At 39.7% G+C, this 26,739-nt stretch overlaps 1 protein-coding gene across 1 annotated transcript; it reads right to left on the bottom strand.

Annotated features, from left to right (window-relative positions):
• Positions 1 to 53: 53 nt before the first annotated feature.
• Positions 54 to 26,739, bottom strand: LOC139715366 (coiled-coil domain-containing protein 138-like). Its single transcript, XM_071626940.1, has 14 exons — positions 26,731 to 26,739; positions 25,202 to 25,262; positions 23,744 to 23,983; positions 21,687 to 22,012; positions 20,647 to 20,793; positions 18,145 to 18,264; positions 17,115 to 17,357; positions 15,446 to 15,586; positions 14,848 to 14,967; positions 14,358 to 14,559; positions 13,336 to 13,512; positions 11,738 to 11,876; positions 248 to 392; positions 54 to 152 (listed from the first exon to the last, which is right to left on the bottom strand). Exons 1-14 carry the CDS (start codon positions 26,737 to 26,739, stop codon positions 54 to 56), a joined length of 2,169 nt encoding a protein of 722 aa, XP_071483041.1.

Below are 26,739 nucleotides of genomic sequence, written 5' to 3'. Positions count from 1 at the left end.
CATGCAAATTCACCAAACTTCATTTGATGAGCAGACAGAAAAGTATTATTTCGTTACTTCACTAGAAGATACCCATCATTCATCTCCTCACTGGAAGAGGAGGAAGAGGAGGAGGAGGAGGAGGAGGAGGAGGAGGAGGAGGAAGAACGCATCTTGAGGTACTCGGGTGTATAAACAACCCACTTGCCAAGGTGTATAGGGGCAGCCAACCAATTAGTTCCATTCACTGGAGGGGGTGAGACCTGACCAGATTGAGGTTGAAGAGGATGGACCTGAGATTGAGCAGGAGAAAGGCATTGTCCTGCCCGGCCCCGCCGATCACTCCACCAGTCCTCATCATCTCCTGGATGATACCAACTGTCCCAGACGATTCGAAGAGTGGCTTGTTACTCCTGATGGCAAAACAGTCAAGAATTTCAAGACATAATGCAAGAGTCAGGTAATTCTCTCAGATCTATGGCATCAATTGTTCTAGTACGACGTACATCATTATTGGCATGTACACACAAGCATACAAAAGACTGCTTGCACAAGGCAAAGATGACTCAAATACTTTATGGCGTTGACCTGACTGTGGTACCAAAAAAGAGTACACAGAGTGCATTGTTCAGTACGTACAGTGTACTTAGGCCTACATATGCAACAAATACAAGGAAATCTAATTCTATAGGGCAAGGAGACATGAATACCATTCTCAGTGTTTTCCATGTACAGCTTTTCAACTTAGTAGTGCATTAAAAAAAAACTGCTTTGGTTTGTGAGATGTCCTTTACTGTAGAATGGATTACACTTTAGCATTTCTCCTTGCTATACACTTCCTGCATGGTTGTCCTTCTGAGTTTAACCATTGCCAACTGGAGACTGATTGGTCCTACTGTATGCAAAGTTCATGGGAATTCTAGAGTCTCATATGTAATGGGTTAATTGAAAACAGAACAAGACTACTAGCACTCTCTTGGTTGTTGGTTGTTTTTCATCACAGCTTTATAAAGAAAAAAAAAGTAATAAAAAAAAAGACAAGAAAAGTGACCGAATCACAATTCAAATTTGCCCTATGACTCCTAGCTGATGCTGAAATGAGCCTATTTTCAAGCTGAAAGTACTGTAAACGTCAATATTTTCGCGCGATTAATTTTTCGCGCTAAGCGGCTCGAAAACATATTCGCGGGGTCTTAAATTCGCGCTCGCAGCGGGTTAATACACAGTCGCTGTTATCATCCAGCGATGCCGCCAGCATATGAAAAGCGACATAGCGAGCGGCGCGAGTGTGAGTACAAGCGCTCAACTACGTAGTACACTGTACATGTATTTTACTCGATACATGTACTGTAGTACTAGTACTGTAGTCGCGGAGATGTAGCACACCAATCGGCCGTGGGCTCGGTGCGTGCGATGATACTGCTATATGCGTAAACATGTCTGTACTACGTAGCAGTATCATCGACGAAGCGCACGCAATTCAGGCCGTTCAAAATGTGCATAGAAAGTTGCGAAGATATATTCGCGCGTTTTTGAATTCGCGCTAGCCGAAACGTAGCGCGAAATCCGCGAAAATTAATGTACCGCGAAAATTAATGTACCGCGAAAATTCCACGTTTACAGTAGCTCTCAATAACAATATATCAATTGCAGACCAGAAGGACCTGTTTCATAAACAGTTCTGAAATCATTGCCACCTTGCAATACTTGCAGCTACCATGGCAGAAGCCAGTAAACAACCAATCAGTTACAAGCATTTCAGCAGTTACTATGGTAACATGATAATAGCACTTATGATAACTGCAAGCCACTACACAGTAACAGCCAGTGACGGCATCACACGATACCTATGACCGACCAGAAGCAGTTAGAGGCAAGTCATCACGCTATTAAGATTATGACTGAGGCAGAATGTTTGCACAAGCATGTAACTCATCTTTTTTATTTCTTTGTTTCTCTCTGCAGGCAGGCGGAAGACATTTTAACAAACTTCATGAAACAAAGAGAGAGGTTCTCTTAATGTTTTCAATTCTCATTGTTATAACTGGAAAAACTTTATTATTACTGCTACAGGCACTTCACTGATATTCAGTGCTATCTTGTGAATTGCATTGGTGCAAAAAGTGAGGGCAACTTTCTTTGAGATTACTTTATAGAGAAAAAAAAAAAAACATTGTAAAACTCAGGGAGCAGTGTTAACACAACTTAATTCTGCCTTTAATCACTATTTCCACAATGAGAAAGGAAGCACGCTGTGTTGTTGATTCATATCTCTCCAAATCTGCATAGCTGCACTCTGCAACAAGCCACGGCGCACTTTTGATAACCAGCGCCAGTTGGTCACGTAGCCCGGGGAGTGGTGTGGCCTTAATATTTCACTCTCTTTGGGCGGAATTTTTTCGGCTCGAAACCTCAATCGAGATTAGCTGCAGCTTGCGCGGGAATTTGATGGCATTGTGTTTTCTTGGTGACTCAGTACCCACACCTGTGAATTACCCATTTTTTTTTTTATGTTCTGGTTGTCGCTGTTGTTGCCAACCTTATTATTCATATGTAGGAAAGACCGAGATAGAGAAAGTGATATGAAGGACAAAACAAGATGTGCACATATCCTGTCATGATCACAGAATGACAAGACATCCAACTTAATTTTGTTAAAACTGTTTCTTTGTCCTCTATTTTTGTATATTCCAGGTTTTTCGCGGAAACAAATGTAGACATATTGAGGAGCTTGGATAACAGGCTGAGAGCTCTGTTACCATGCATCCTTACAGTGAGAGGGTTAGACATATCTGATAAGAAAGTGTCTGCACCAATTTGCAAAAAACACACACATAAACAGCTTTTGTATACAGAAAGACAAACAGGACAGACAGAAAGGCAAAGAAACACACAGATACACACACATACTACTCTTCCCAGCACCCTAAAATGTAACTAGCAATACAGCACTCCTCTCTCAAGTGAGTACCACAATGGCCACACAAGTGTCATTCTGAATTGCATTGTTTGTTCATTGAATTGGCAATGTAAGATTCATCCTTTACTATTGCTGTGACTATGTGCTCTATTAATACCCATAACTTGTGACAGTTTATGATACCTCAGTGGGTTTTTTTTTTGTTTCTCCCCTTTCCCTTCTTGGTTTGACACTAATAGCTTGGTGGGAAACCTTAGTACTGCTCTTATTTTGTCAAGAACAGGAAATGGTGTGACAACGTCCACCATCTCTAAGAGACTTCCTTTAAATCTTTTCCTCAACAAGATTTTATAATGTACAAAGACTATATTGGGCCAGTCAGGTTCTTGTAGGTAATGGATTTAGATAATGTAACACGTACTGCTTCATGTGCAACTGTGCTATGCGAAGAGATCACAAGTTCTCAGTAAAGCATGAAACAATGCACAGAGGGAGACATTTCTATAGACAAAATAGCCAATGATCCAGTGCTCATGGTGAAGTATTTTGAAATCCCCACTGTAATCTCTGCAACTTGATTCTACCCTGCTAAGGAAAACTAGAAATGTCGCTATGGCAACTGGTATGCTTCTGTCCACACATACATACATGCCAAGTTTCATTTGGGTACCTCAAACAGTTTATACGTTACGCTGTCCACAAAATCAATCATGGATGGATGAATGGACGGAAGGATGGAAGGACGACGAAACAAATGGAAGGATGTACTATGTACAGACAGACAGACAACCAAAAATCATAATGTCTCTGGCAAAACTTTGTGGTGGAGGAATGATAAAAGACTCAAATTCATTATTTAGGAAAGACTTTCATGACATTGCACCTTTAAGGATACAACACACAACCTGGTACACCCATCTCCCTTTTCTCCAACTTTTTTTTCCATTCTGACTAAATGAAGGCATGACATAAGCTGCAATATCCCTCTTTTCCTGTAGTGTGTATTTTGATTTCGTGAGAAACCCAACGAAATCTCCTCACAAAACCACATATCAGATTCAAATCGGCCTATTTTTGTCTCTCACCAGTGACGATGTAATCCTCTCTGCCTCAAACTACCAGGTGGTAGAACACCTCTTCAAGGGGTCGTGAACTCCTGGAGATTAACACTTAATCGAGACATCTACACTGTACATGGGGGGGGGGGGGGGGGTATTGAGGGGTAGATGGTTTATGTGAAAAATATGACCATCTTGCTGTTCCATCCAAATCAAAAGGGAGGAGTCCTTATTTCATAAAAGGGCATTTTCTTTTTCACTTGTAAGTTGTGCCTACATTTGCAACATACAATAGGTCTTGAACAGATACAAAGTTAAAAAGACCAAAAATAGGCCCTTTCTTACAAGGACTATTGGTGCTGTCAAAATTTGTTATAGATATTTAAACTTTTTTTATTCACACTACATTGAAACATCAATGTCAAAATATTTGGTAATATCCTAACTTTTTGGCATTGTAATGCATGCACTTTGGCTAGGTAATCTGCAGGCAAATAATATGTATTGCATGCAGTCATGGACAGCCTAAAACCAGCTGACTAAACACTCATCCACATGTGACAGCCAGGAGTGATCCAAATGTTGAGTAGAATTCTCATGACAAAAATAGTTAGATATTGGGAGTGAGGTATCTTGTGGAGGCAGCAAACTTCACCAAAAAATTGAGAAATCACAGCCCAGAGACCAATTTTTCTGGCAATGCTTTGAGTCACTTTTGGCACAGTTGCTGTGCAACTTTCATCGTAATGTCACAAAGAAGCTTTCTAAATTTGTGATTTTTTTTCCCCTGTCAGTGTAAATGGTCCTGCTACAGGACTCCCTTGTTCAGGTAACCAGAGGGACATTGTACAGTTCACTGAGAGGATGACACCCTCTGAACACAATCCTAGACTTTCATTTTACATTAAACTAAAAGGTGATGAGTCTTGTACCAAAAGCAGAGAGAAATAGAGAAAAGATTCAAAAAGGATTCACAACACAAGCACAAACTTTATCTAAAGGAGATTAGGCACTTTTACAGGTAGGAATCACTTCTCTTGTTTTATAGACTCTCTCTAAACAGCAGGATATTTCTACACATATGTTCATATTTAAGCATTTGGGTCATACTGTACTATGTAAATGTACATGGAACAGAAACATGTAACCACTGACACATGACAGACAGCAGTGTTGTCATAGTAACACATCAGAAACACTATGGAGAATATGGGAAAGAATGTTTTAACATCACTTTCAAGAGGAAAAACACCATAGCTGACAGCTAGTGCCAATGTATTGGAAATTCCAAGAAACTTGACTAAACTGTTACATGGCCATTAAAAAAAAAAGTAACAAAAAAGTCAAAATAATTTCTTAGTTTTGATGTACACTTTTTGTAAGTAGATCAAATGAAATTTCAGTTTTTATTACTTGTCAAAGAAAAAAAAATGCAGCCAAAGAGAAGCCCCAGAGAAACAGAAGTATTTGACCTCAAAATAAGGAGAGATGATCATCGGAAGATTAGGGTCATTCCACCACAAGACCAGGAATGGGCTCGTATTGAGCTCCTGCACGAGGGTGTGACTCAGGCTGATAATTGCCACATGAACTTCCCTATCATCTCATTGTCCCTGATTTCATTGCATAGGCCCAGCTGAGTAAAGCTAACATCTAACAAATCATTCTCTTACTGCCATAAGATACGAAAGCAAAAGAAGAGAAATGGTCCAAGACACTTCACAAACAATACTTTTCTGTCTGTTTTTAAGGGCCTTAAGTTCATACAAAGGTGATAGAGTAGAAATTATGAGAAACTGAAAAAAAAAATCTCCTAAATAGAGAGATTTTTTTTTTCTCAGATCAGCTGTTTTTAAATTTGGCTGATATCAAAATGCACATCCACTTGTGGCAGAGAGAGAGAGAGAGAGTGGGAAAATAATAGGAGTCTCGAGTTTTGAATGTTTTCCTAAGGGTAAAGTGGGTGTTAAAGGACAAAGACTTCAAAATGTATGCAATTAAAGATCAGCACTGATGACACTTCCCATCAGGATGCTGTAGTAACTTCTGAATCCAAGCGACAGGACTGAAGTACTCACAAAGTGCAAAACATCTGTATTTGGTTGTGCTTGCTTTCGGTAATTATACATTTCCTACATGTCCCAAACAGCCAACGTATTTGTGGAAAAGCATTTGTTGTCCGGTCGTGAGAGAATAGCATGGCCTGACCTTGCATGTGACAACGAGGAAGGTTGTCTTTTTTTTTTTAACCCACAAAATTAACATGTGACTTTTAAATGGTTGAAGAGCTGCACACTCGTAAACAATTGTAATGCAGAAGAAAGGAATAGATAGATAAAGAGATCTCTTTAACCAAATGTGATACTGTAAAAGTGGAAATTTTTGCGGTGTTCAAATTTTCGCGCATTTCGCGCAACCAGAAACTAGCGCGAAAATAAAAGCACGCGAAAATTTTTGCTTGCCATATGTGCCTGTGCGTGATGTCTTGATTCTGCGGAATTAAAAACAGGCGAAACTCTTCCGACCCGGCCAAGTACGAAAAATTAGTCACGCGAAAATATCCATTTTTACAGTCGCCCTTTTAAAGCCCAGTAGCGAGGGGATACCATGAAATGGGAAGGCTGGCCTGGCTCGGATATGTTCAGGAATCCCCATAGGTAATGAATTGTGTACAGCTTTACCACTGATCACTATGTCAGTACACAGACAGTCAAAGAATCTTTATTGGAGTTGAACGTTACTGATGGGCGTACGTTTCGATACCCATCCCTGATGGGCAATTCTATTTTAGCAGACCTGTGCTATACCCTGGTGGCCAGCAAATGAAGATCGATTTTAATTAATTCAATTATTTTAACCCTTCTTTCCCCCATGCTGCTGGGTCTTCAACGGAGCAGCTTTCCACCTCATTGGGGTGCACAAAGCCTTTTACAACATATCATTACCCTTGGCACTGGAATCAAACCTGGAGGGTGTTTCACAATGTTGTTCTTAGGCTAAGAACGACTTTAAGAATGACTGAACCACGTTCTGATGTGCTATACTTATCAGAATTTCAATAATTCTGCACAAAAACTGATCACCAGTCGTTCATAAAGTTGTTCTTAGCCCAAGAACACCTTTGTGAAACACCATCCAGGGCCTTTTCAGGGTATGAATCCACTTCAGGAAAACATCCTGGCCAAGCCATCGCTCAATGTATACTGCCACAGTTATGTTTGTTGTCCTACCCAGGTACTCATTTATGCATCTAGATAGCAAGGAACAATGTGGCTATGGTATCTTACTCAAAGACAAATATCCTGGGACTTGAACCCTGGCCCTTCCTCTTGATAACATGATGTGCTATATACAAGAGAGATATAAAAATTGATGTTGGGCCACCAAACTTCAAAAAAGGTTATCTTTTGATAGCCTTTAATGATGGTCCAGACGGATGGAATCACTTAAAATTGATGTTGGGCCATCAAACTTCAAAAAGGTTATCTTTTGATAGCCTTTAATGGTGGCCCAGAGGGATGGAATCACTTAAAATTGATGTTGGGCCACCAAACTTCAAAAAAAGTTATCTTTTGATCGCCTTTAATGGTGGCCCAGAGGGATGGAATCACTTAAAATTGATGTTGGGCCACCAAACTTCAAAAAAGGTTATCTTTTGATAACCTTTAATGGTGGCCCAGAGGGATGGAATCACTTAAAATTGATGTTGGGCCACCAAACTTCAAAAAAGGTTATCTTTTGATAACCTTTAATGGTGGCCCACAGGGATGGAATCACTTAAAATTGATGTTGGGCCACCAAACTTCAAAAAAGGTTATCTTTTGATAGCCTTTAATGGTGGCCCAGAGGGATGGAATCACTTAAAATTGATGTTGGGCCACCAAACTTCAAAAAAGGTTATCTTTTGATAGCCTTTAGTGGTGGCCCAGAGGGATGGAATCACTTAAAATTGATGTTGGGCCACCAAACTTCAAAAAGGGTCATCTTTTGATAGCCTTTAATGGTGGCCCAGAGGGATGGAATCACTTAAAATTGTTGTTGGGCCACCGAACTTCAAACAAGGCAAGTGCCAAATAGTGTCTCGCCCATTCACGTACAAGAAATTAATATTTTTATAACTGCCAGAAGTTCATTGACCTGCTTATGACCTTTGACCTTGAGGTGACCTTCAATACCCCAAGGGACATTTACCATCCAAGTTTGGTCACAAACGGACAAAGGGATCAAAAGTTATGAGCCATAATCGGAACGCGCCATAAAAACTTAACATTGGGCCCTAAAAGTTTGTTGACCCCTGTCTGTGACCTTTGACCTTGTGATGACCTTCACTTCCCCAAGGGACATCTTCCATCCAAGTTTGGTCACAAACGGACAAAGGAATCAAGTTATAAGCCATAAACGAAACGCACCCTAAAAACTTAACATTGGGCCCTAAAAGTTTGTTGACCCCTGTCTGTGACCTTTGACCTTGTGGTAACCTTCAACTTCCCAAGAGACATCTACCATCTAAGTTTGGTCACAAACTGACAGATACGACAAAAGTTATGAGCCATAAACAAAACGCGCCCCCAAAAATTAACATTGGGCCCTAAAGTTCATTGACCTCTGCCTGTGACCTTTGACGTTGAGGTGCCCTTCATGTTTGGTAAAATGTGTAACTTTGTATAACCACTCTTACCTTCAAGTTTGATTGAAATTGAAATCCTCAGTAGAGAACAAAACAAGTTTTTGTAGCGTTACGGACAGACGACAGACGGACGACGGACGGACGACGGACGGACAGACGCTGCAGGCGATCTCTTAGTCTCCCCACACCTCCGGTGGGCTCGACAAAAAGGTCATCTTTAGATGGTCTCTTTGGGCAACTATGGTTCAAGATGTGACCGTGCATCACAAAACAAACAGAAAGTCGCATGCATTGATTTTGTGTTAGGACTGAAAATAGGTGAAATGGGTCCACCGAGCCAATATTGAGTTTTACATATATTCTGAAAGAGCAAGTCTTCTTCTCCATTATACTAAAAGTTGGGATCATAAGACAAACAGGAACTTGAGTTCTTTAGCAGTTTTTCTCGAACACTTTTTTGAGGAATAGTATGATTAGGTGTTTCTCATAGAGTCCTCCTTTCATTTCTTAAAGACCCTGTCCATAATTTTCACTTTCAACTCAAATAACTTTGAAAAGAATGATGCTACTGCATTGAAAGTTGGCATTAGTTATCTAGACAATGTGTTAATAAAGCATGCTTAATTTCAGCTGAATCTGATAATCCCTTCATTGTTGTTGCTCCAGTGGTTGACATCCTGTTTTTCGTTCCATTCATCGCACAGCTAGCATGGCTTGATAAAGATTAAGCGCTTAAATAGACCCTGTACTCCAGAGCCCCTTTTCTCAGTTCACACTTTCCAGAGTGCGTGCTTTCTTTCCAATATTAGGATAGGTTAGCAGAGTCCACTGATCACTTTAAAGCTTAAAGTCTGAACTTTCAGGATCTGCTCTTAACTAGAAAACTATGCTTGGCAACTTTTTGTTGGTTTTGTGATGCAGGGTCACAAATGGATGTAAGTGGACCAAACAGGCCATCAGTAAAAAAAAAAAAAAAAAAAAAAAAAAAAAAAAGAAAGAAAGAAAGAAAGAAAAAAAAAAGCTAGTGTTGAACTCTTTAGTAGGACACACCTCCTTCACACAGCACTGTAAACAGTGAACAGAAGTTTTGGAATTTTGATACCACATATATCAATACAGCTGAAATGAAATGAGAGATTTTGCTATGAGTGTTGCAGCTGCTGCTGGTTGTTGCGGCCTGGAATTATTCTTTCCTCACCACAAGAACTTGCAACAAACGTCGAGTATCAAGAAAACTGCGAAAAGGATGACTAATTACTGGCTGATAATGTGACTTTACTGATGACTAAAAACATTCACTTCTTGTTGGGATAATCTCGCTTGTTGATTATCAACAGGTGATCATTGACAGCCTTCATGAAAAGGCTTGGACATTCCCTGTCGACAGAGGGGGCTCTTATATCCAAACAGCCACGAGAGGTTAGAGAATCTTTTTTTTTTGCTGAAAAAATCAGATCTGCTATTTTGGCTTCTATCTTTGCAATCATGCTGACGTCAGGAGATGTGACAAATCTGTCACAACCAGGAATAGAAACATACATACCGGAAAGTAAAGTCTATTATAGGAACTAACAGCTGCAAGTCAATCAAAGTGATGTCCACACAAGTATCAAAGTTGGAATACTCATCACTGACACAGGGAGGTGAGTTAGCTCTGTGGTAAGGTGTGCACTTTGGGTCTGACAGTTCTTGGATCCAAATCTTCCTACATTCATGTTTATATGTGTCATATGACTAAAAAGGTAAACATGTATCTATAATATACGCACAAATTTAGATTTTGGCTTTGAAAAGATAACTTTATTGAAGAAATAATAATATCACGAGTTACATACTTTGTTCAGTTGCAATACTTCCCAGTGGCAATATGAAATGCTCAAATATTGAATGTTAATATGTACTTGTGGGACTGCAAGTGTATTTGGGCACTGGTGCAAAAATACCAAAGTTTTGGGTTGATACTCACATGTAGGCTCGAATGTCAACATGAAAATAAAGTACTGTGTAGTTGATAAACCTGTATTTGGAACTGTTACTCAAGTTTACTAGAAATGTTTATATACATCACTGATATCAATGAGAGTGAGGAGCACTTCACACTGTATACTAAAGCTCTTGTGTCAAGTATTTACATATGAGCAAGAGTAGGTTATCTTATCGTAGCAACAATAACAACAACAACAACAACAACAACAACAACAACAACAACAACAACAACAACAACAACAACAACAACAACAACAACAACAACAACAACAACAACAACAACAACAACAACAACAAGAAGCTGCTGAAAAGTGCTTATCTAATAACGGCGAGCCAGTGGAGTAAATTGAGAGTCAAAAGGGGTATAAGCTTTTGATCCTAGCAGAGTTTTTGTCGGAGGAAAATGTATCCAGGGTGTGTTCCTTCAGAGTTTGGACCGAGCGACATGCCACATGGCTATCCAGGATAGAGGTCAGAGTTCTTCTCCGACCCTTCTTCTCTCACACACCACAAGCCCTCACGTACCACACAGACAATACATGCATGGAAATCCATGGTGCACTGTGCTTGGGAGATAGGCATGCATTTTAAGTCCCAGTTTGGCTCATGAGGGCAACTACCTCCAAAGTGGATGACTCTATTCTGAGCATAACTAGAAATTTGATCTGTGGATGACTTTTGGCCACAATCAATTCAAAAAATTATTAACATTGCTAGTTGTCAAGTGATGGCAGAAAGAACTGAAGAAATGACTTGACATCATACCCTTTACACTTAAATCTATCTTCAAAAATTGATGCTGTGCCAACAGCACAAACATTGAGGAATATTCAATCAATCACAAGCAATTTTTAGATTACAACAAATTCCTCGATCTATGCTGAGGCATTTTTTTTTTAAAGAACCTCGTGAAAAAAAGCAAATGGGGGCGGCTCCTGACTCTGAGGCAACATCATGGCAAAACATGAGCATCCAAAAACACACATGCAAGGCATTGTCATAAAATTAACAAACAAACAAACAAATAAACGAGTAGAATAGCCACATGAATGAATAAAGATATATGCAGTCAGTGAAGATGAATGGAAAACTACAGTGCAAATGAATAGACAAAAAAGGATTCTTTCATCAGTTGATAGTGACATTAAACTACACAGTGTTGCTCACTTGATCTTGGACAGCTTCTGCAGGATGATGCTGATTTTCTCCCAGACCTTGACATCCAAGCTCTGTGAGCTGATCACAGTGGCACAGGCCCGGAACCACGGCTCGGTGCTGCAGCTTTGTAGGAATTTCTCCACAAAGACTGTCGAAGAAGGTCGGACAATGAAAGGACAGCATACAGATTAAAAGCTGCTCAGGCATACTGGTGGAATGATCCCCAGTTTTTTATGAAAACTGTCCTTTTTGACAGAGTTGATTGATTATTGGGGGGGGGGGGGGTAGTGGTGTTTCCCAAGGAGAAATGTACCATTACATCAAACAAGACATTCAAACACTCCCTGCAATGGAAATCCTATGGTAAATCTATCTATATAACATATAGAATGTTAACATTGAGTTAAGACTTGAATTGTCAGCTACGGTTTTCCATGAACCGACATGACAACTGGGCATGACTGGATGCTTTATATAACACAGTGAACTAGAAGGGGTCGATAGAATTTTTCTTTTCGATAACTTGAAACTGTGCACGATTCACAAGTGAGCATGTTGATTTGTAGTTGTTGCGATTGATATGAATTCTGAATAAATTCTACTTTTGCCATGGTGCTCCTGTCAATGATATTGAATGCTTGATCTATCATTTTGATAGGCTTGAAAAGTAAGTATCAGTATTGAACTAAGTACTGGAATATAATCTCAGGAATAACTCCACAAATCTTTCAAGTTTAAACTCATAAGACATGATGAATGGAATAAGGGGCATGTTTTGCTGCAAGTGAGGTTCGTATGCAAATACAGCAGCATAAACTGTGGCACTGGTGAGTGGCCCTTTTATGTGAAGCCTTCAACACACATATGTCAGGGTTGCACACTAACCCATTTTTTCTACTGGTCCGACCTGTCTCCTGGACCAGTACATACCCAGTTTTTCCATGTTTTACTGTCAAACCAGTGCCAGTGTGCAGCCTTGCCTATGTAAACACACACACACACACACACATACAAATACACAACAACAACAACAATTATGCAATCAACACTTCACGTAGCAATTGTTTTCTTTTTTTTTTCAATGATGGGTGTGATACAACCAGATGATCTGAAAGCTAGTTGAAGTAAAAGCAAAAGCAGAAAATACATGTATGTATATCAATTTCTCTAAACACATCCAATTGTTGTATTTACTTGTGTCAGTTTTGACGATGGGCTGTCATCTTTCTCAAATGATGGCTAATCAGTGACTGATCATCAATTAGCAATGACCAAGGTGTGACGTCTGGGTGATAGTGCCATATACCATAAATATCAGATAGTTGGTATGCCCACCCCCCCCCCCCCATTCCAAGTTCATGTTGTGGGGGGTTCTCTTTATCCAGATGGCCTCTCTAATGTGCCTGTTGAGGTTCTGGCTCTCCCTCGCTACTAATCGCGTACCATCCAAGCTGATGATATAATTTTGCTTTCCAGTATGGTCTGTTATTAAAGCAGACTTGTTGTATACTTGTCTAATATAACAACTGGATGTTCCCAGAGAACACAATACCTATATTTATCAACCATCCTTATTAAGTTATTTTGCAAAAGCAGAAAATGCTTACTGGACTCTGTAGACATCTGGAGGAAGATGTCGACAGCACACCCGACCACAGGTCTGACACTGGTCTTCATGAATCCCACAATAATGGGTGTGGCCTGGTAGCGGAGGTAGAGCTCCTTGGCTCTTTCATCCTTGAGGTCGGCACGGAGGACATCAAACACATTGGCAAGATAGTCCACTGAATGGGAGGCAGATAGTGATTCGGTGTCAATTAAACAAACACATAAACACACACACACACAAAAGCTAAGTGAAGCTTGTTACTACCAGTGAACAAAAATTGTATTTTATAAAACAAACCATCTTTACACCCACAGGCAATCTTCAGCGAATTAATTGAGGCTGACTTAAACAGAAGAAGAAGAAGAAGAAGACACAAGTGAACGAGTTTATGCTCAATTCTCATCACAGTTTGACATTTACTTGCCAAATATAAACTAATAAATTCTACTTCATCCAGAAGAATGAATGGCATTTCAAAAGAGCAGATATTTAGAGACATCTTATCGACAGAACACACTGACAATGTGTTGCATCCTACAGAATTGCTCAACACGCCTCTGAATCCTATTAGAAGTCTGTGAAACAACTAACGTCACTCATGACATCAATCTTAGTACTGAGAGAAGGGAGATGATTTGGCTCAGTTGGTAGCACATCTGCCTCCAGAGCCAAAGGACCCAGGTTTGATTCCAGAGTCTAACTGAGCAATGTTGAGTATATCGTAATCGTACCGTCCTCTCTCATAAAAGGTCCAATGTGTGAGAGTGTCACAACTCATGCACGTAAAAGATCCCTCTTCATTCATTGATTGCAAAGACCGGGTAAATAATCCAGAGAAGTGGTCATGCCTCACATCCAACCAGACCCCACAGAAGACCAACTAGCGTAGCTGAATATGGGGTATCTAGCCAATTGCCAGATGGAAAAACAAAACAAAACAAAACAAAACAAAAAAACGCAAAGAAATTAAACATGAGGTCAGAGGTCATGAGGTCAACCAGAGAGGTCTGAGTGACTGACCTTGGGAGACAGTCCTGAGGATGATGAGAGAGGAGAGAAACCTGATGTGAAGGTTGGTGCTCTTGAAGAAGCTGGCCGCCTTTGGCCTCTCGGCCGGGCCGTCTGGACTACTCGTCTTCTCTCGATCGGAGGCAAACCTGACAACGACCGGTCGGTACAGCTCCTCTCCGAGACGGCGGTACGTTGATGAGAGGTTGATATGCTGGAAGAAACAAAAATGCCAGCAAGCAATGACAAATACAGTCAATGTTTCCTGCGCAACTTTGTGAATGACGTGTGACACATTGTATTGAAGGTATTTCCATTTCACTGCTAAATTCAGGTAGGGCACTGTAGTGTACTTACCAACCCCCATACTAACTGCCTGCTCAGGTTTTCATAACTCCATTTACCACCACTACAGTATTTGTCTGTGTGACTGCAGTACATCTAGCAAGCACAACAGGAAAAAAAATGAAAAAAGAAATATTAAAGAGGATCAAATTGATACCTGTTTGTCACTGGAATCTAGATGGAGAAGAGTCCAGTACACAAATTGAAGACAAGGAAGGTGGAGTTTGGCTGCTTGAGTGGGGAGCTGCCCCATCACCTCAACTAGGGCTGGTAGCACCTGTAGCGAATCCATCAAAATCAAATGGAACAATCATTACTTATGGGAAAGATACAAACAAACATACAATTTGATTCTTTGATGCCTTTTTGAACTGTTCAACGGCAGAAACTGTGCTGGGGCTACTGCAAGGGTTGTATCAACCTCCCGTGTGTGTTTCTAAATGGAATCTTTCTCTTCTCTCTTAAAACCTCACCATCACAAAACAGAGCAAATCAAAATAAACCACTAATATAAATCTAACAAATTCTTGAAAAATCACAGAAATGGTTGCATGAATTTTCATTGGACTTTGGAAGTGGAAGTCAAAACTTTTTAGTAATATGTGTCTGTTCTATAATGAGCCCTGTTGGTAGCCTGTCTAGCAGCCTACATACCATTACAACCTTGTGCTGATCTGCAGCGATAACTCCCCTGCCCTCAACCCCATGCACCCACTTCAATAACTAAGGATTGAGACATTGTCCCCCCATCTTACCCTGGTGCACCTGTCGTGGGTGATGGCTGGAGAGGGGAGTGACTCCAAGGGTTTGGACGGGTCAGTAGAGTAGTGTCTGAGATGGACTTCACTGACCCAGTCGAGAAGAATGCCAAGGGCATCATAGAGACTGCTGGAGTGCTGCTTTAAAAAAAAACCAACCAAACAAACAAACAAAAAAGATGAGGATAAGATAGGAAGTTTGCACGACATGTTGGCACAACATTTGAAATTGTGGTATACGATGCATTATGTCAGTTCTGACAAGATTTGCAGGAGGGGTAGCTTGGGCAAAGGAAGAGTAACAGTGGTAAAAGGTCCTATTTCGACTTACACATGCTTTACCACCCTATTCGTCATATCTTTTTCTCTCTCTGCACTATCCCAACTTGTAAGCCCATCCTTCACCCATACTTCCCCCCAACTCACTATTATTTACGGTACACATATACTTAGTCCCTCCTTTTGAAAGCGCTCCCTATCTCTGGGCCGCAAAACTATTTGAACCCACTTTCGCAGGCTTTCCACCATACTTTCTCTGTCTTGGAGACCCCCTAAATCTGGAACATGCCATCCCTATCTCAGGTGAGCTCTCATTCCAACCTCTACCTCAAGACAGACACCCCCACCTCATCTCAGGTAAACTGTCATTATACAATACCTTACCAGATGTTTATGTTCTGTTCAAAATGGGATCTCAGAACTGATAAGGAACCAAACAAAAATCTATATATCGTAACATAAATGTTTAATCTTTTTTTCCCTATGCTTTTCAAATATTTTATAACCCCCCCCCCCCCCCCCCCCCCTTTTAAAAGAAATCTCCAGGTGAAAATTCAAATACATCTTCTCCATTTTACAATTCTTGGGATTTTGTTGCGGGGAAGTACTCCTTTACCAGAAAATTTAGGAACATGCATGTGGTCCCTCTGACCCTGGAGGGGGGGGGGCCATACTACCATTCCATCATTTATCTTCCATGACCATCACAAACATATAGTACGCCACAAACCTCAATGTAGTATAGCATGGCCATCACTTATGTAACAGTCAATAGTCCTAGTGGCTGCACACAGATCAAGGACCAGTACTTACTGGTCAACGTAATGACTCATTACTAAATTATCTGACCCAGTATTAACATGGGTAAAACATACATTTGACAGCGTATTCCCAAGGTATGTACAAATACTTGACTGCAATTGTATTATTTTTGGAGATGAAAATAGAAGAAATGAATATCAACCAATGATTTATCTGAGGACTAACATTTTGATGCAGTACCTTATACATCATACAGATTCGACAAATTTTTCAGACATCTACTGTAAAAAGGATATTTTTTTTCGTGAGTAATATTTTGCCCTCTGCCAAGTGGGATGAATTTCATGCGTTTTTGATTCTGTGGAATCAAGACATTACATAGTAGTACACATAACAAGCAAAAATATTTGCATGCTTCTATTTTCACACTAGTTTCTAGTTGGGCGAAAATGTCCACTTTTACGATTATTCTGACTCAAGAGTCTTTATTTTGTCAAAGCACTTGCTCATGTGCAGCTGATTAGGCCTAGTTTCATAGACCTCAACTTTGTAAGATTTTCATTTTCTTCTACACTCAAATTATGAATTCTTAATAATCATCTCTTTTAATAAAATTGAAAGTTACCTTCAGGCTTCTGGACGCTGCAGTCTTTTGGAATGACGGCTCTGATGTTGAGCTCGTGTTCCTGGCCACTTGCTGATGCCGCCCACTCTTCTTGACAGACTCGGCCCTCGCCTTGGACATGGCACTGTCTTGGTCGCGATGGCGGCTGGTCAGCTCCTGTCGCCGCAGCAAATTGGTCACTCGGCTCTGCAGACTGACCGACTGTGACTCCAGCTTCTTGTTCTGCTCCTGGACAACATCAAGCTGTTGAGAGGAAAAGCAGAGAAGTCAGAAAAATAGAGACTGCCTTGATAACTCACTGACATCTATACAGAGCTTTGGAAACACATCAACAACACATAGCTATATCTCCAGTAAGATGAAAATCTGAATTACTGCACGCTGAAATCGGTGAAACATGTTCATTCCATCAAAATTGACACCTCATTGTTATAGTGCAATATGCAATAACATTTACATTAAAATTTGGGCCGAAATTCTTGGAGGGTATTATCTCTTACAGAATTAACATCTTTTGTACATATTTACAGTCTCAGTTTGTTTGCAGTATCTTCCACAAACTCTGAGTGAGATGGCAGATGAATAATCAATTTGTTCTTTCCAGATTATATACAAAAATGTAGTTACTAAGTATCTGAAGACACTTCAACCATATACCAGCTTAGATGAAGTTACCTTAAGTTATTATTCATTTATTGCCTCCACGATTACAAATTTGGGAATTTCGAACTTGAATGTGTGTTAGTTAACATCTTTTGTACATATTTACAGTCTCAGTTTGTTTGCAGTATCTTCCAAAAACTCTGAGTGAGATGGCAGAGGAATAATCAATTTGTTCTTTCCAGATTATATACAAAAATCTAGTCAATAAATATCTGATGACCCTTCAACCATATACTAGCTTAGATGAAATTACCTTAAGTTATTATTCATTTATTGCCTACATGAATACAAATTTCGGAATTTCGAACTTGAATGTGAGTTAGTTGATCCAAATAACACACCAAGTGCTCAACACTTGCTCGCTTACCTGGTTTCTCAGGGCATCGTTGGCCTGTTTGAGGGTGTCAAAAGACTCCTTCTGCCTCTTATTCTCCTTGTTCCTCTCTCGTATGATGGCCTCCAGCTCCAGCACCTGCTTATCGTGTTCCTATTGACAGATGGACAGAATTCAACTCCTTGTCATTTCTTTGAATATCAGAGTTTGAACAACTGGAGAAACACAGCCACATGATCTGACCCAAGTTTAAAGGCACATGGGCCCGGTGGTTTTGTCACAAGTTTCCTATAGAGACCTACGCTATCAACTCCTCTTTAGCGCTTACACGTTGGCCCATTTCCCCAAGTCCGAAGAAGTTTGATCCACTGTAGTCAGTGGTCCGATCACAGTTCGGCTCATGATTCGGCTGAGGGGATGGCAGCTTTAGCAAACTTCTTTTGTGATGTCATACTAGGAAGCACATAAGCACGCTTCCTGGCATCACTACAGACTGCATGACACTCAGAGAAGACAACGAAGGGAATGTTACATAGCAACACCCACGCGCTTTACTCTTGATGACAGCTCAACTTCGGCAATCTTCGTATCATGCTAACGGTGATCGGCAGTATCATCCAACAGCACCCTCTAATCCACCGGGACTATGCGCCTTTAATTGTCAAATACAATATGCAGTGTGATGACAACAAAGGTGGTTCAAAGCCCTTAAAGAATTGGTGAAAGGTGAGATGGTGAGTCCCAGGAAGGGAATCGCACCCTGTCATGCCAAGCCACTGACAAATTGAATGTTGAGATGTGACCTCTACTGCCATACATTCATACACTTTTTTTCATTTGCGTCAAAACATTAAATGTGTAGTGTAAATTTTACACTACACAAGGAACTCCACACAGAGTGTCTCCAGTACTGGTATTCAGCAGCCATTTCTTTTTCTCAAGAAGGGAGCTTTCACAGCCAATTGTCACATCTTGGCTGTATGCAATATTAGATTCCAGCAAACAACCACACCAGTGTACAATGAGTTATCACTTTGAGACATCCAAATTGTACAGGACTTGTTCAGAGTATTGCCGGAGTATTGCATCAAACAAGGTTTTGCTGCACTCTCAAGAGGCAGAAATTGGATCCTTGACCTCTCAGTTAAAACCAAACTCAAATCTGTAACCACCTGCTTGCCTAGCACACACATAACTAGATGGCTACCCCCCCCCTTTTTTTTTTACAAGGGGAAATTCAATGATGTGAGACTTACTTGGGGAGCACAGCAAAACCCTTTTTGATATCAAATCATTTCTCACACTGGAAAACTGTTCTTTGATATATGCAAATAGTACTTCAGTGTACTTTGGTGTCATTATTCATTTGGCAGTTTCTTTTGTTTATACTCAAAAACATTAAATGAAATGGCTTACGTAAAACTTAAAAGTTTGCAATTGGCTACTTCTGATGAATAAGTTGGAAAGGCATTTAGAAGGTAGTAGTGAGTGAGTGATGTATTGTCTGTCATTAACAAAGCAACCCACAAGAAAACCCCAATCTGTATATCTGTCTTATCCTAGAGATGGTCCTATATACTTGAGTAGTCATCTCCATTATGAAAGACCATGTGCAGTAGGAGAAAAACGACATCAAAAATAGATAACTGAAATGAATTCTGTGCCAAACTTGTGGTTACATCTCTTGGCGTAGTGTACGACCTCCACAACCCATTTATGGATCATAGTTTACCTTGACATATTTTAAAATGTCAGGTATGGTTTATGCTTCCTCCACATTGGGGGGGGGGGGGGGGGGGAGGGGAGGGGCTGTTGATGTTATCCATGTCAGTATCCCTGACTAACATCAACTCAATATTACTGACAGATGCTGATGTGTTTTCATACAAACTTGACAACAAAGTTACCCCTTGATTGACAAATACACAAAGTGAACTTGACATAATGAAGTTTTATAAACAAGGATCAAACAGTGAGTCATTCAATGTAATAATAATAAAAAAGTGAATCACTCTTTACGAGGAATTTGGGTGATCATTTCAGGTGAATACCAAGTCTATGTAAGGATAAAACCAATGAATTGCTCTGAGGATGGGGTTCTTACAGATTACTTCAGAAAACAAATACTGAATCTATCAACTGACTACTGAAGTAATTTACATGCTATTGATATTCCCCTTCATATTACACAACAAAATTGGCACTTGTGAACATGTACCAACATATCTTCAAACACATCCTGTAAGTTGCTGTCACAGAGCATAAATGTGCTAGATACTGTAGCACATTCCCCTGTGTGTGAGTGACAATATGTATAGATCTGGACTGACCATTCCCCTAAAAAGAAAACAAATTGTGTCAATACTTGTAACATAAGATGCATATTAAAGTGTAAATATTTTTTTTTCTATTTTCCTCATCCGAGGTACTTTATTTTTCCACATATCTTCCCATATTTACAATCACATTATCTGTTAAAGTGTAAATATAATGTGTGACAAACACCCTTCAAAGGAAAAAAAAATATTAGCCCACCTCTTGCAAGGTGTGCCACCTCTTGCTGAAGTCCTTGTAGGCTTGACGGAGGGACACTTGGTTGCTTAGCAACACCTCCTTCTGCTCTAAGACCCTCTCTCGCTCGGAGACGGATTCCTCTCTGTCCTGTAGGGCAGCACTCTGCCTCTATGTGGAGAGAATAGCAAATGCAAGGCTTGACATTATCGGTGGTCCAGTGGTCCAGGGCCACCATATATAGATGTTGGGCCACTATTATAGCTACAAAATTATATGTTTTGGTGGCCAAATCAAGCCATCAAAATTTTTGAGTGTGTACATTGTTTTTATGTGTTTTTTTTTTTCCAACTTTTTCTCATTCAGAGAAGGGAAGAATAACTTAAGGCTCAGTGCTTGATGAAACTGCATGCATTTTAGCTAGCTACCATGACCAAGTTTGCCAGATTGTTGATGGTTTTCATGGCCAAACTTGGTCTACTTTATGGCAAAATTCAGCCAAACTATGTTTTTTTCACAGCTAATTTTCATGGCCAAATTTTATCTATCATAAAACAGAGGTAGGTATATGCTATGATAAATATGATCATTTCGTGAATATGTGGTGTCATTGAAAATCAAATTTATGCCTCAATTAAACATTGATTACATTACACTCTGTCACAGTACCTGGTATTTTGAAGCACTTTATCACACCTGCCAATATTGACATGATGGGTTACTGTATCATTTTCATGTTTTATCAAATCATTTTGTTTTACACTTTTCTATATTTTTTTCAGGCCACCAGATTTCACTGTTGGGCCACCAAAGTATGACATCAAAGTATGATTATTTCGGTGGCCCAAATGGGCCTTCAACAAAAAAGGTTAGTACACACATGGAGACTTGTCAAATGTATCAATTAACTAGTGGTTCTGTACCACAGTTTACAATACATGGCATATTTAGCACAGAAAAAGACGAATCTCATACCACACAGTCATTAAGTGAAAAGTCAAACAGACATACAGACAGGCAGATAGACAGACAAACAATCTACAAAACACACAAAAGAAATTTACCTGCAGCTTTTTACTGATGACTGCCAATTCTGCATAAACAGCTTGAAGACGAAGTGACTGTGCGGTGGTCATCTCTGCCTCATCATCTTCACCCTCACTCACTGACCCTTGACTATCATGGTTGGCGGCGGCATGCCGATGACTGTGCTTCTGCCTCGCATGGTGTCTGGTGGAATTGTCCAGACTTGCTTCAAAGAGCTCGTCCTGCTCTTCGTCATCTGGCTCGTAGTGCCCATTTCTGGTTGACTCGTTGGGGTTTCCATTGGCAGATGTTGCCCATTGCAGGGTGACATCTGGATCAGAAAGGGTTACAAAGTCTTCCCGGGCTGTGTGGACAGAAATGATTTAACACTAGAAGTAAATATGGCACGTCCTCAACATCATGACTTGTCTACACATTCATTGATATAACAAATATTACTGTAATCTAAGTTAACCAGGAAAAGTAGATTACTTCAGACCAAAGTAGTGATGTATTTACTGTCTTATCTGACTAACTCTATGAAGGCCTATGGAACTCCCTCCCATCATTTCTCCATGAAATTTACAATTTGAACATTTCAAAGCATTTAATTTAAGAATCACATTTTTTCCAGGTATCCAATTCCTAACTTTATGAGAAAAGTCTGTGTCTTTGAATGTTTTTTTTGTTTGTTTGTTTGTTTTTTTTTTTTTTTTAGGATGGAGTCAAAAGGGGTCTGAGCTTTCGATCCCAGCAGAATCTTCGTCAGAGGCATAATGACACACAGGCAGGGCTAAGGACTACACACAACAAGAACAGTCAGGGGAGGGCTAGGGACACAGAACAAAGAAAACAAAAAGGGAGGGTTGAAGGTCATGGGCAAGGAGCCCTACAGTGAAGGGAGGGGGATTAACCCGTTTCACACTGAATTCTGAAATGCCAATAGGCTTAACACGCAGGTCACCAGGTTCCTGTACGGAACGGGTTAAAGAAGGGTAGACAGACAAAAGGCAAAGGAGAGTCAGTGATGATCCTGAGGAACATAGGGGCAACCTTTGAAGGATAAGGAAGAATAGGGAGGCAATATCAAAGAAAGAGAGAGTCAACCAACAAATGCAAGTTAACAAACATATCAAAGTATATATATATATTTTTTTTCTTTTGCAATGTTTTTTTACATTTATTTTTTTAATTACAGATATATGTATGTGCCATACAAATGGTGTAAGACTTCTTGGTCTGCAAAGGAAGTGTCTGGGATGTGGCAGTCTAGCATTCCATAGTCAACTACCTGTATACTGGCATGCTTTTAGAGCCCCACTTAAAATCATATATGAAAAAGCCCCTTGCAGGTCAGACTTGATGGCACATACACACTTCAAATGAGAGTGGGGACATGAAACAGGCATGTGCACTTAATGAAACAACAAATCAGAGAGTTGTAGAGACATATCACACATTTTCAAATGTAGTTTGCCATAGAGCATGTATTGCTGGACATTCTCTTTGCTAAAAGTAGGATATCATATCTGAAGTAATTTGTGAAGGACTACCTCACTCAACCAGAGGAAGACCACTGGACTACAATGACTGCATTATAAGGGGTACTGCACATAATATAGCAGTCATGCAAAAACTGATGTTGGATGAAGGCATGATGGTATTTTACTCTCAATTTAGGATGGGTCTGTCAAGTAGTAAAGGAATTTACATACAGTTGTTCCAAACAGCCTTTGCATGGCAGTAGGTGCTTGTTTTTGAATAGGATTAATAAAAGTTTAGGAATTTCACATTTTTCCACCTAGGTATGATACAATTACAAACACATCCATCACGATACCTCTTGGACAGTGATGAATACATGTGTATTCCAACAAAATAGAGCAAAACAACAACGACAACAACAAAACAGAGCAAAATAAAGCTGGGAAGCAAACCATCTACTTGGCATGAGCAAAGTCATTGTTTACCATGTTTATTAATATGGCAAGGTCTACAGACCAATTGCTAAAAATAAGTGGGGGGGGGGGGGAACTTGCAAATATCATTGTTACATGTACCTGCATTATTAAGAGCTACACAAGGAATCACTTACTGCCTGTATTTCTTTCAGAGTGTTGGTGACGTCTTGCTTGGACCCTCTGGACGTCCTCCCTGTCACTTTCTAATCCTGTTGCCTCTCCAGCAAGGTCCAGCTTCTTGCTGCTGATCTTGACGATACGGCACAAGTCCCGAAGGGCCCTGTTGTAATGTTTTCTCTCCTCGCTACTCATCCCTTGGAGAGAGGGAAGGTTCTGGCTGCCCTTCCTGTCGGGAGTCTTCTGGGAGCCCAGTTCTGCAATGATCATTACACTCATTAGAAAGATGTGCTAGTGGTACACTGCAAAGGACAATCAATGGGAAATGCATTTTGGGGGGCCTGGGGAGGGGGTGCGAGCCTCACAAAGACAGATCCTCTGTGAACATAAGTCTTTGGTGTTTAAATGCCCAATGTTAAATTAAGAAAACATGCATGAATCTTGCAATGCAGTGGTTCATGCAGTGCACATTGAGTAAACAGAACCTACCCCTTCATATCTACCCCAAGTGAGTGGTAATGGTCATCAAATGGTATCACCAAGACATAAATACAATTCAAGCACTATAATAGTCCACTTTCACAAGGCTTTCTTCTTATACTATAACATTATTTCTGCTTAAATAGCTGCTTGATCAGGAATTAAGGTAGGATTGATATACTGTAAAAGTGGAAATTTTCGCAGTGTTGAAATTTTCACACATTTCACGCAACTGGAAACTAGCGCGAAAATAAAAGCACACGAATTTTTTTGCTTGCCATTTGTTCCTGCACTTGATATCTTGATTCTGCGGAAATAAAAACACGCGAAACTCTTCTTACCAGGCTAAGCACAAAAAATTAGTCGCGCGAAAATATCCACTTTTACAGTAGATGCATAGTTTGGACCCTGATGCATGAAATGTATCAGTAGTCAAGCACAAAACTCTATATTCTGTAACAGAAACTTGGTTTGTTATATTCAGTATTTTATAATGGATTGTTGAGGACCATCACTTTTAATTGTTTTTTTCGGGTAACTTTGTTATGCAGTGGGGCCTCAGCAAGGCCATTACTGGGGTTTACTTGTAAGACAAGTTTGTCAGGCTTATGGTTGGGCTAATGTCAGCATCATTTATGAGAACTAAAATACACATAAAATAAGAATTAATGAGCATGTATGTACAACAATATGAGAAAAGATACTGGTAGCTATAACACAATAAGTTGCCCTCTTTCTTTTCCTCACCAAAAATGAGGAAATCATACAATATCAATACTGTCTACTAAAACAGAAGAAGAAGAAGAAAAGAAAAGAAGGAAGATGAAGAAGATTGGAAAGATGAGGAAGGAGAAGGAAAAAGAAGTAGGAGAGTATTACTACCATTCCTTAGCAAGAAGAGGAAGGAAAATAGACTTCATTGAGAAAAAAGAAGAAAAGAACTCTACAAATCTGACATGGCATCCTGAGATCCAGCAAGACAGACAAGTACTCACCATAGCCATGGTAAGATCCCTCATCAGGAATGGAGGAGAAATCGTCCGAGAACAGTCTTCCCTATAATGAGTACCAAAGAAGATTGTGCATTCATACCACATGTCAGCCATGCAGTCATCTGAGGCTGTGTTACATGTATAAGACTTTGCATACTGAGAAACACAGTTTTGAAACATTGGTTGACAGAGCGCATTTCTGACTCTCTCTAGAGTGCACAGACTGTGCTGTTGCGCATGTCATCATGTGCAGATTGTCCCTTGGCAATTATGTCAAAAAGGCTGCACACAACTGTGACATCATTTAAACCAAGTTGTAGATTGTGGTTGCTTTCACTAGACTTTCAAAACCTTGTTTCTGGGTTGGATATGATTTTGAATGACACCTCCAAGTGCGTTTCAAAACCATATTTCAAAACTGTGTTTGTAATGACAGTAACTGTTTGATATATAGCAAAATATAAACCACAAAAAAACGGTTTAAAAATCATGTTTCTAGCCAGGAAAGTTTGCTTCGAGTATATGTGAAGTTTAAGTGAAGCATGAGAAAAGAACTGTAACAAGTCCAATGAAAAACAGCAACCCCACCCTCCTCCAAAAAAAAAAAACCAAAACAAAACAAAACCAAGAAAGAAACTGATATGTCCAAATGAAAGGGGTGGTACAGTGTTCGTTGAGATGGGGTTTGAGGTTTTCCAACTTTTTTGATGATGATTTCATTTTTAGATAATGTCAAACCTCTTATGAAATATAAAAGAACATATAATTCTAAGAGGAATTCACAGTTTATTTCATGAAAATTTGTTTTGAAATGGCTGAGATATTCAAAACAAAGCGATCCTAAGAAAGGTGGGACCAAACTTTTATTAGGACTGCCTTTTCTTACTTTTTTTTTGATATCTCAGCCATTTCAAAATCGATTTTCATCGAATGAACTTTTAATTTCTCTTACAATTGTACAATGCCTTTTAACATTTCATAAAGTGGTTTCGAAGTATGTTGCAAAAAGCTAAAAGCTCAATTGTCACCTCAACCAATACTACACCATCCCTTTAAAGGTATATTATTGGTTGGGACGAGGATTGACCTATTAACGTTTTGCAAAATACGGAGAAACCACTTTTAAAATGTTACACAGCATATCATTCTTATAGAAATTTAAGTTAATTTGATGAAAATCGGTTTTGAAAGGGCTGAGATATCCAGAAACAAAGTAAAACAAAGAGATTCTAATAAAAGGTGGGCCCCACCTTTTATCGATATCACTTGTTTTCAATATCTCAGCCATTTCAAAACCAATTTTCATCAAATAAACCTTGAATTCTGTTCCAAATGACATGCTCTTTTGTATTTCATATCTTGTTTCTCATTATCTCACAAAACCTGAAACCTGAAGCCAGGTCTCAACCAAAACTATACATCCATTTAACTTCTGACAAGTCAGGCTGCAACCAAATTTGCATATGTTGAATATATACAAACTTAACTTGGTTGTCTGGGATAATGGGTAAGCACGTGACATGAACACTTACACATAACAT

The sequence above is a fragment of the Diadema antillarum genome, unplaced genomic scaffold (assembly GCF_040938485.1).
Source record: "Diadema antillarum isolate AM-2024a unplaced genomic scaffold, OU_Dant_1.0 scf00000047, whole genome shotgun sequence".
Classification (NCBI taxonomy): Eukaryota; Metazoa; Echinodermata; class Echinoidea; order Diadematoida; family Diadematidae; genus Diadema; species Diadema antillarum.
Note: the sequence above shows the minus strand (reverse complement) of the source record. Positions and strands in the feature narration are given on the sequence as shown.

What these genes read in the sequence shown, in the direction of transcription:
- LOC139715366 (XM_071626940.1), bottom strand. An exon ending in GGGATCTTACCATGGCTATG is followed by an intron (nt 23,984 to 25,201) that starts GTGAGTACTTGT and finishes TGATCATTGCAG; the next exon opens with AACTGGGCTCCCAGAAGACT. An exon ending in CCCACGACAGGTGCACCAGG is followed by an intron (nt 14,968 to 15,445) that starts GTAAGATGGGGG and finishes GATTCGCTACAG; the next exon opens with GTGCTACCAGCCCTAGTTGA.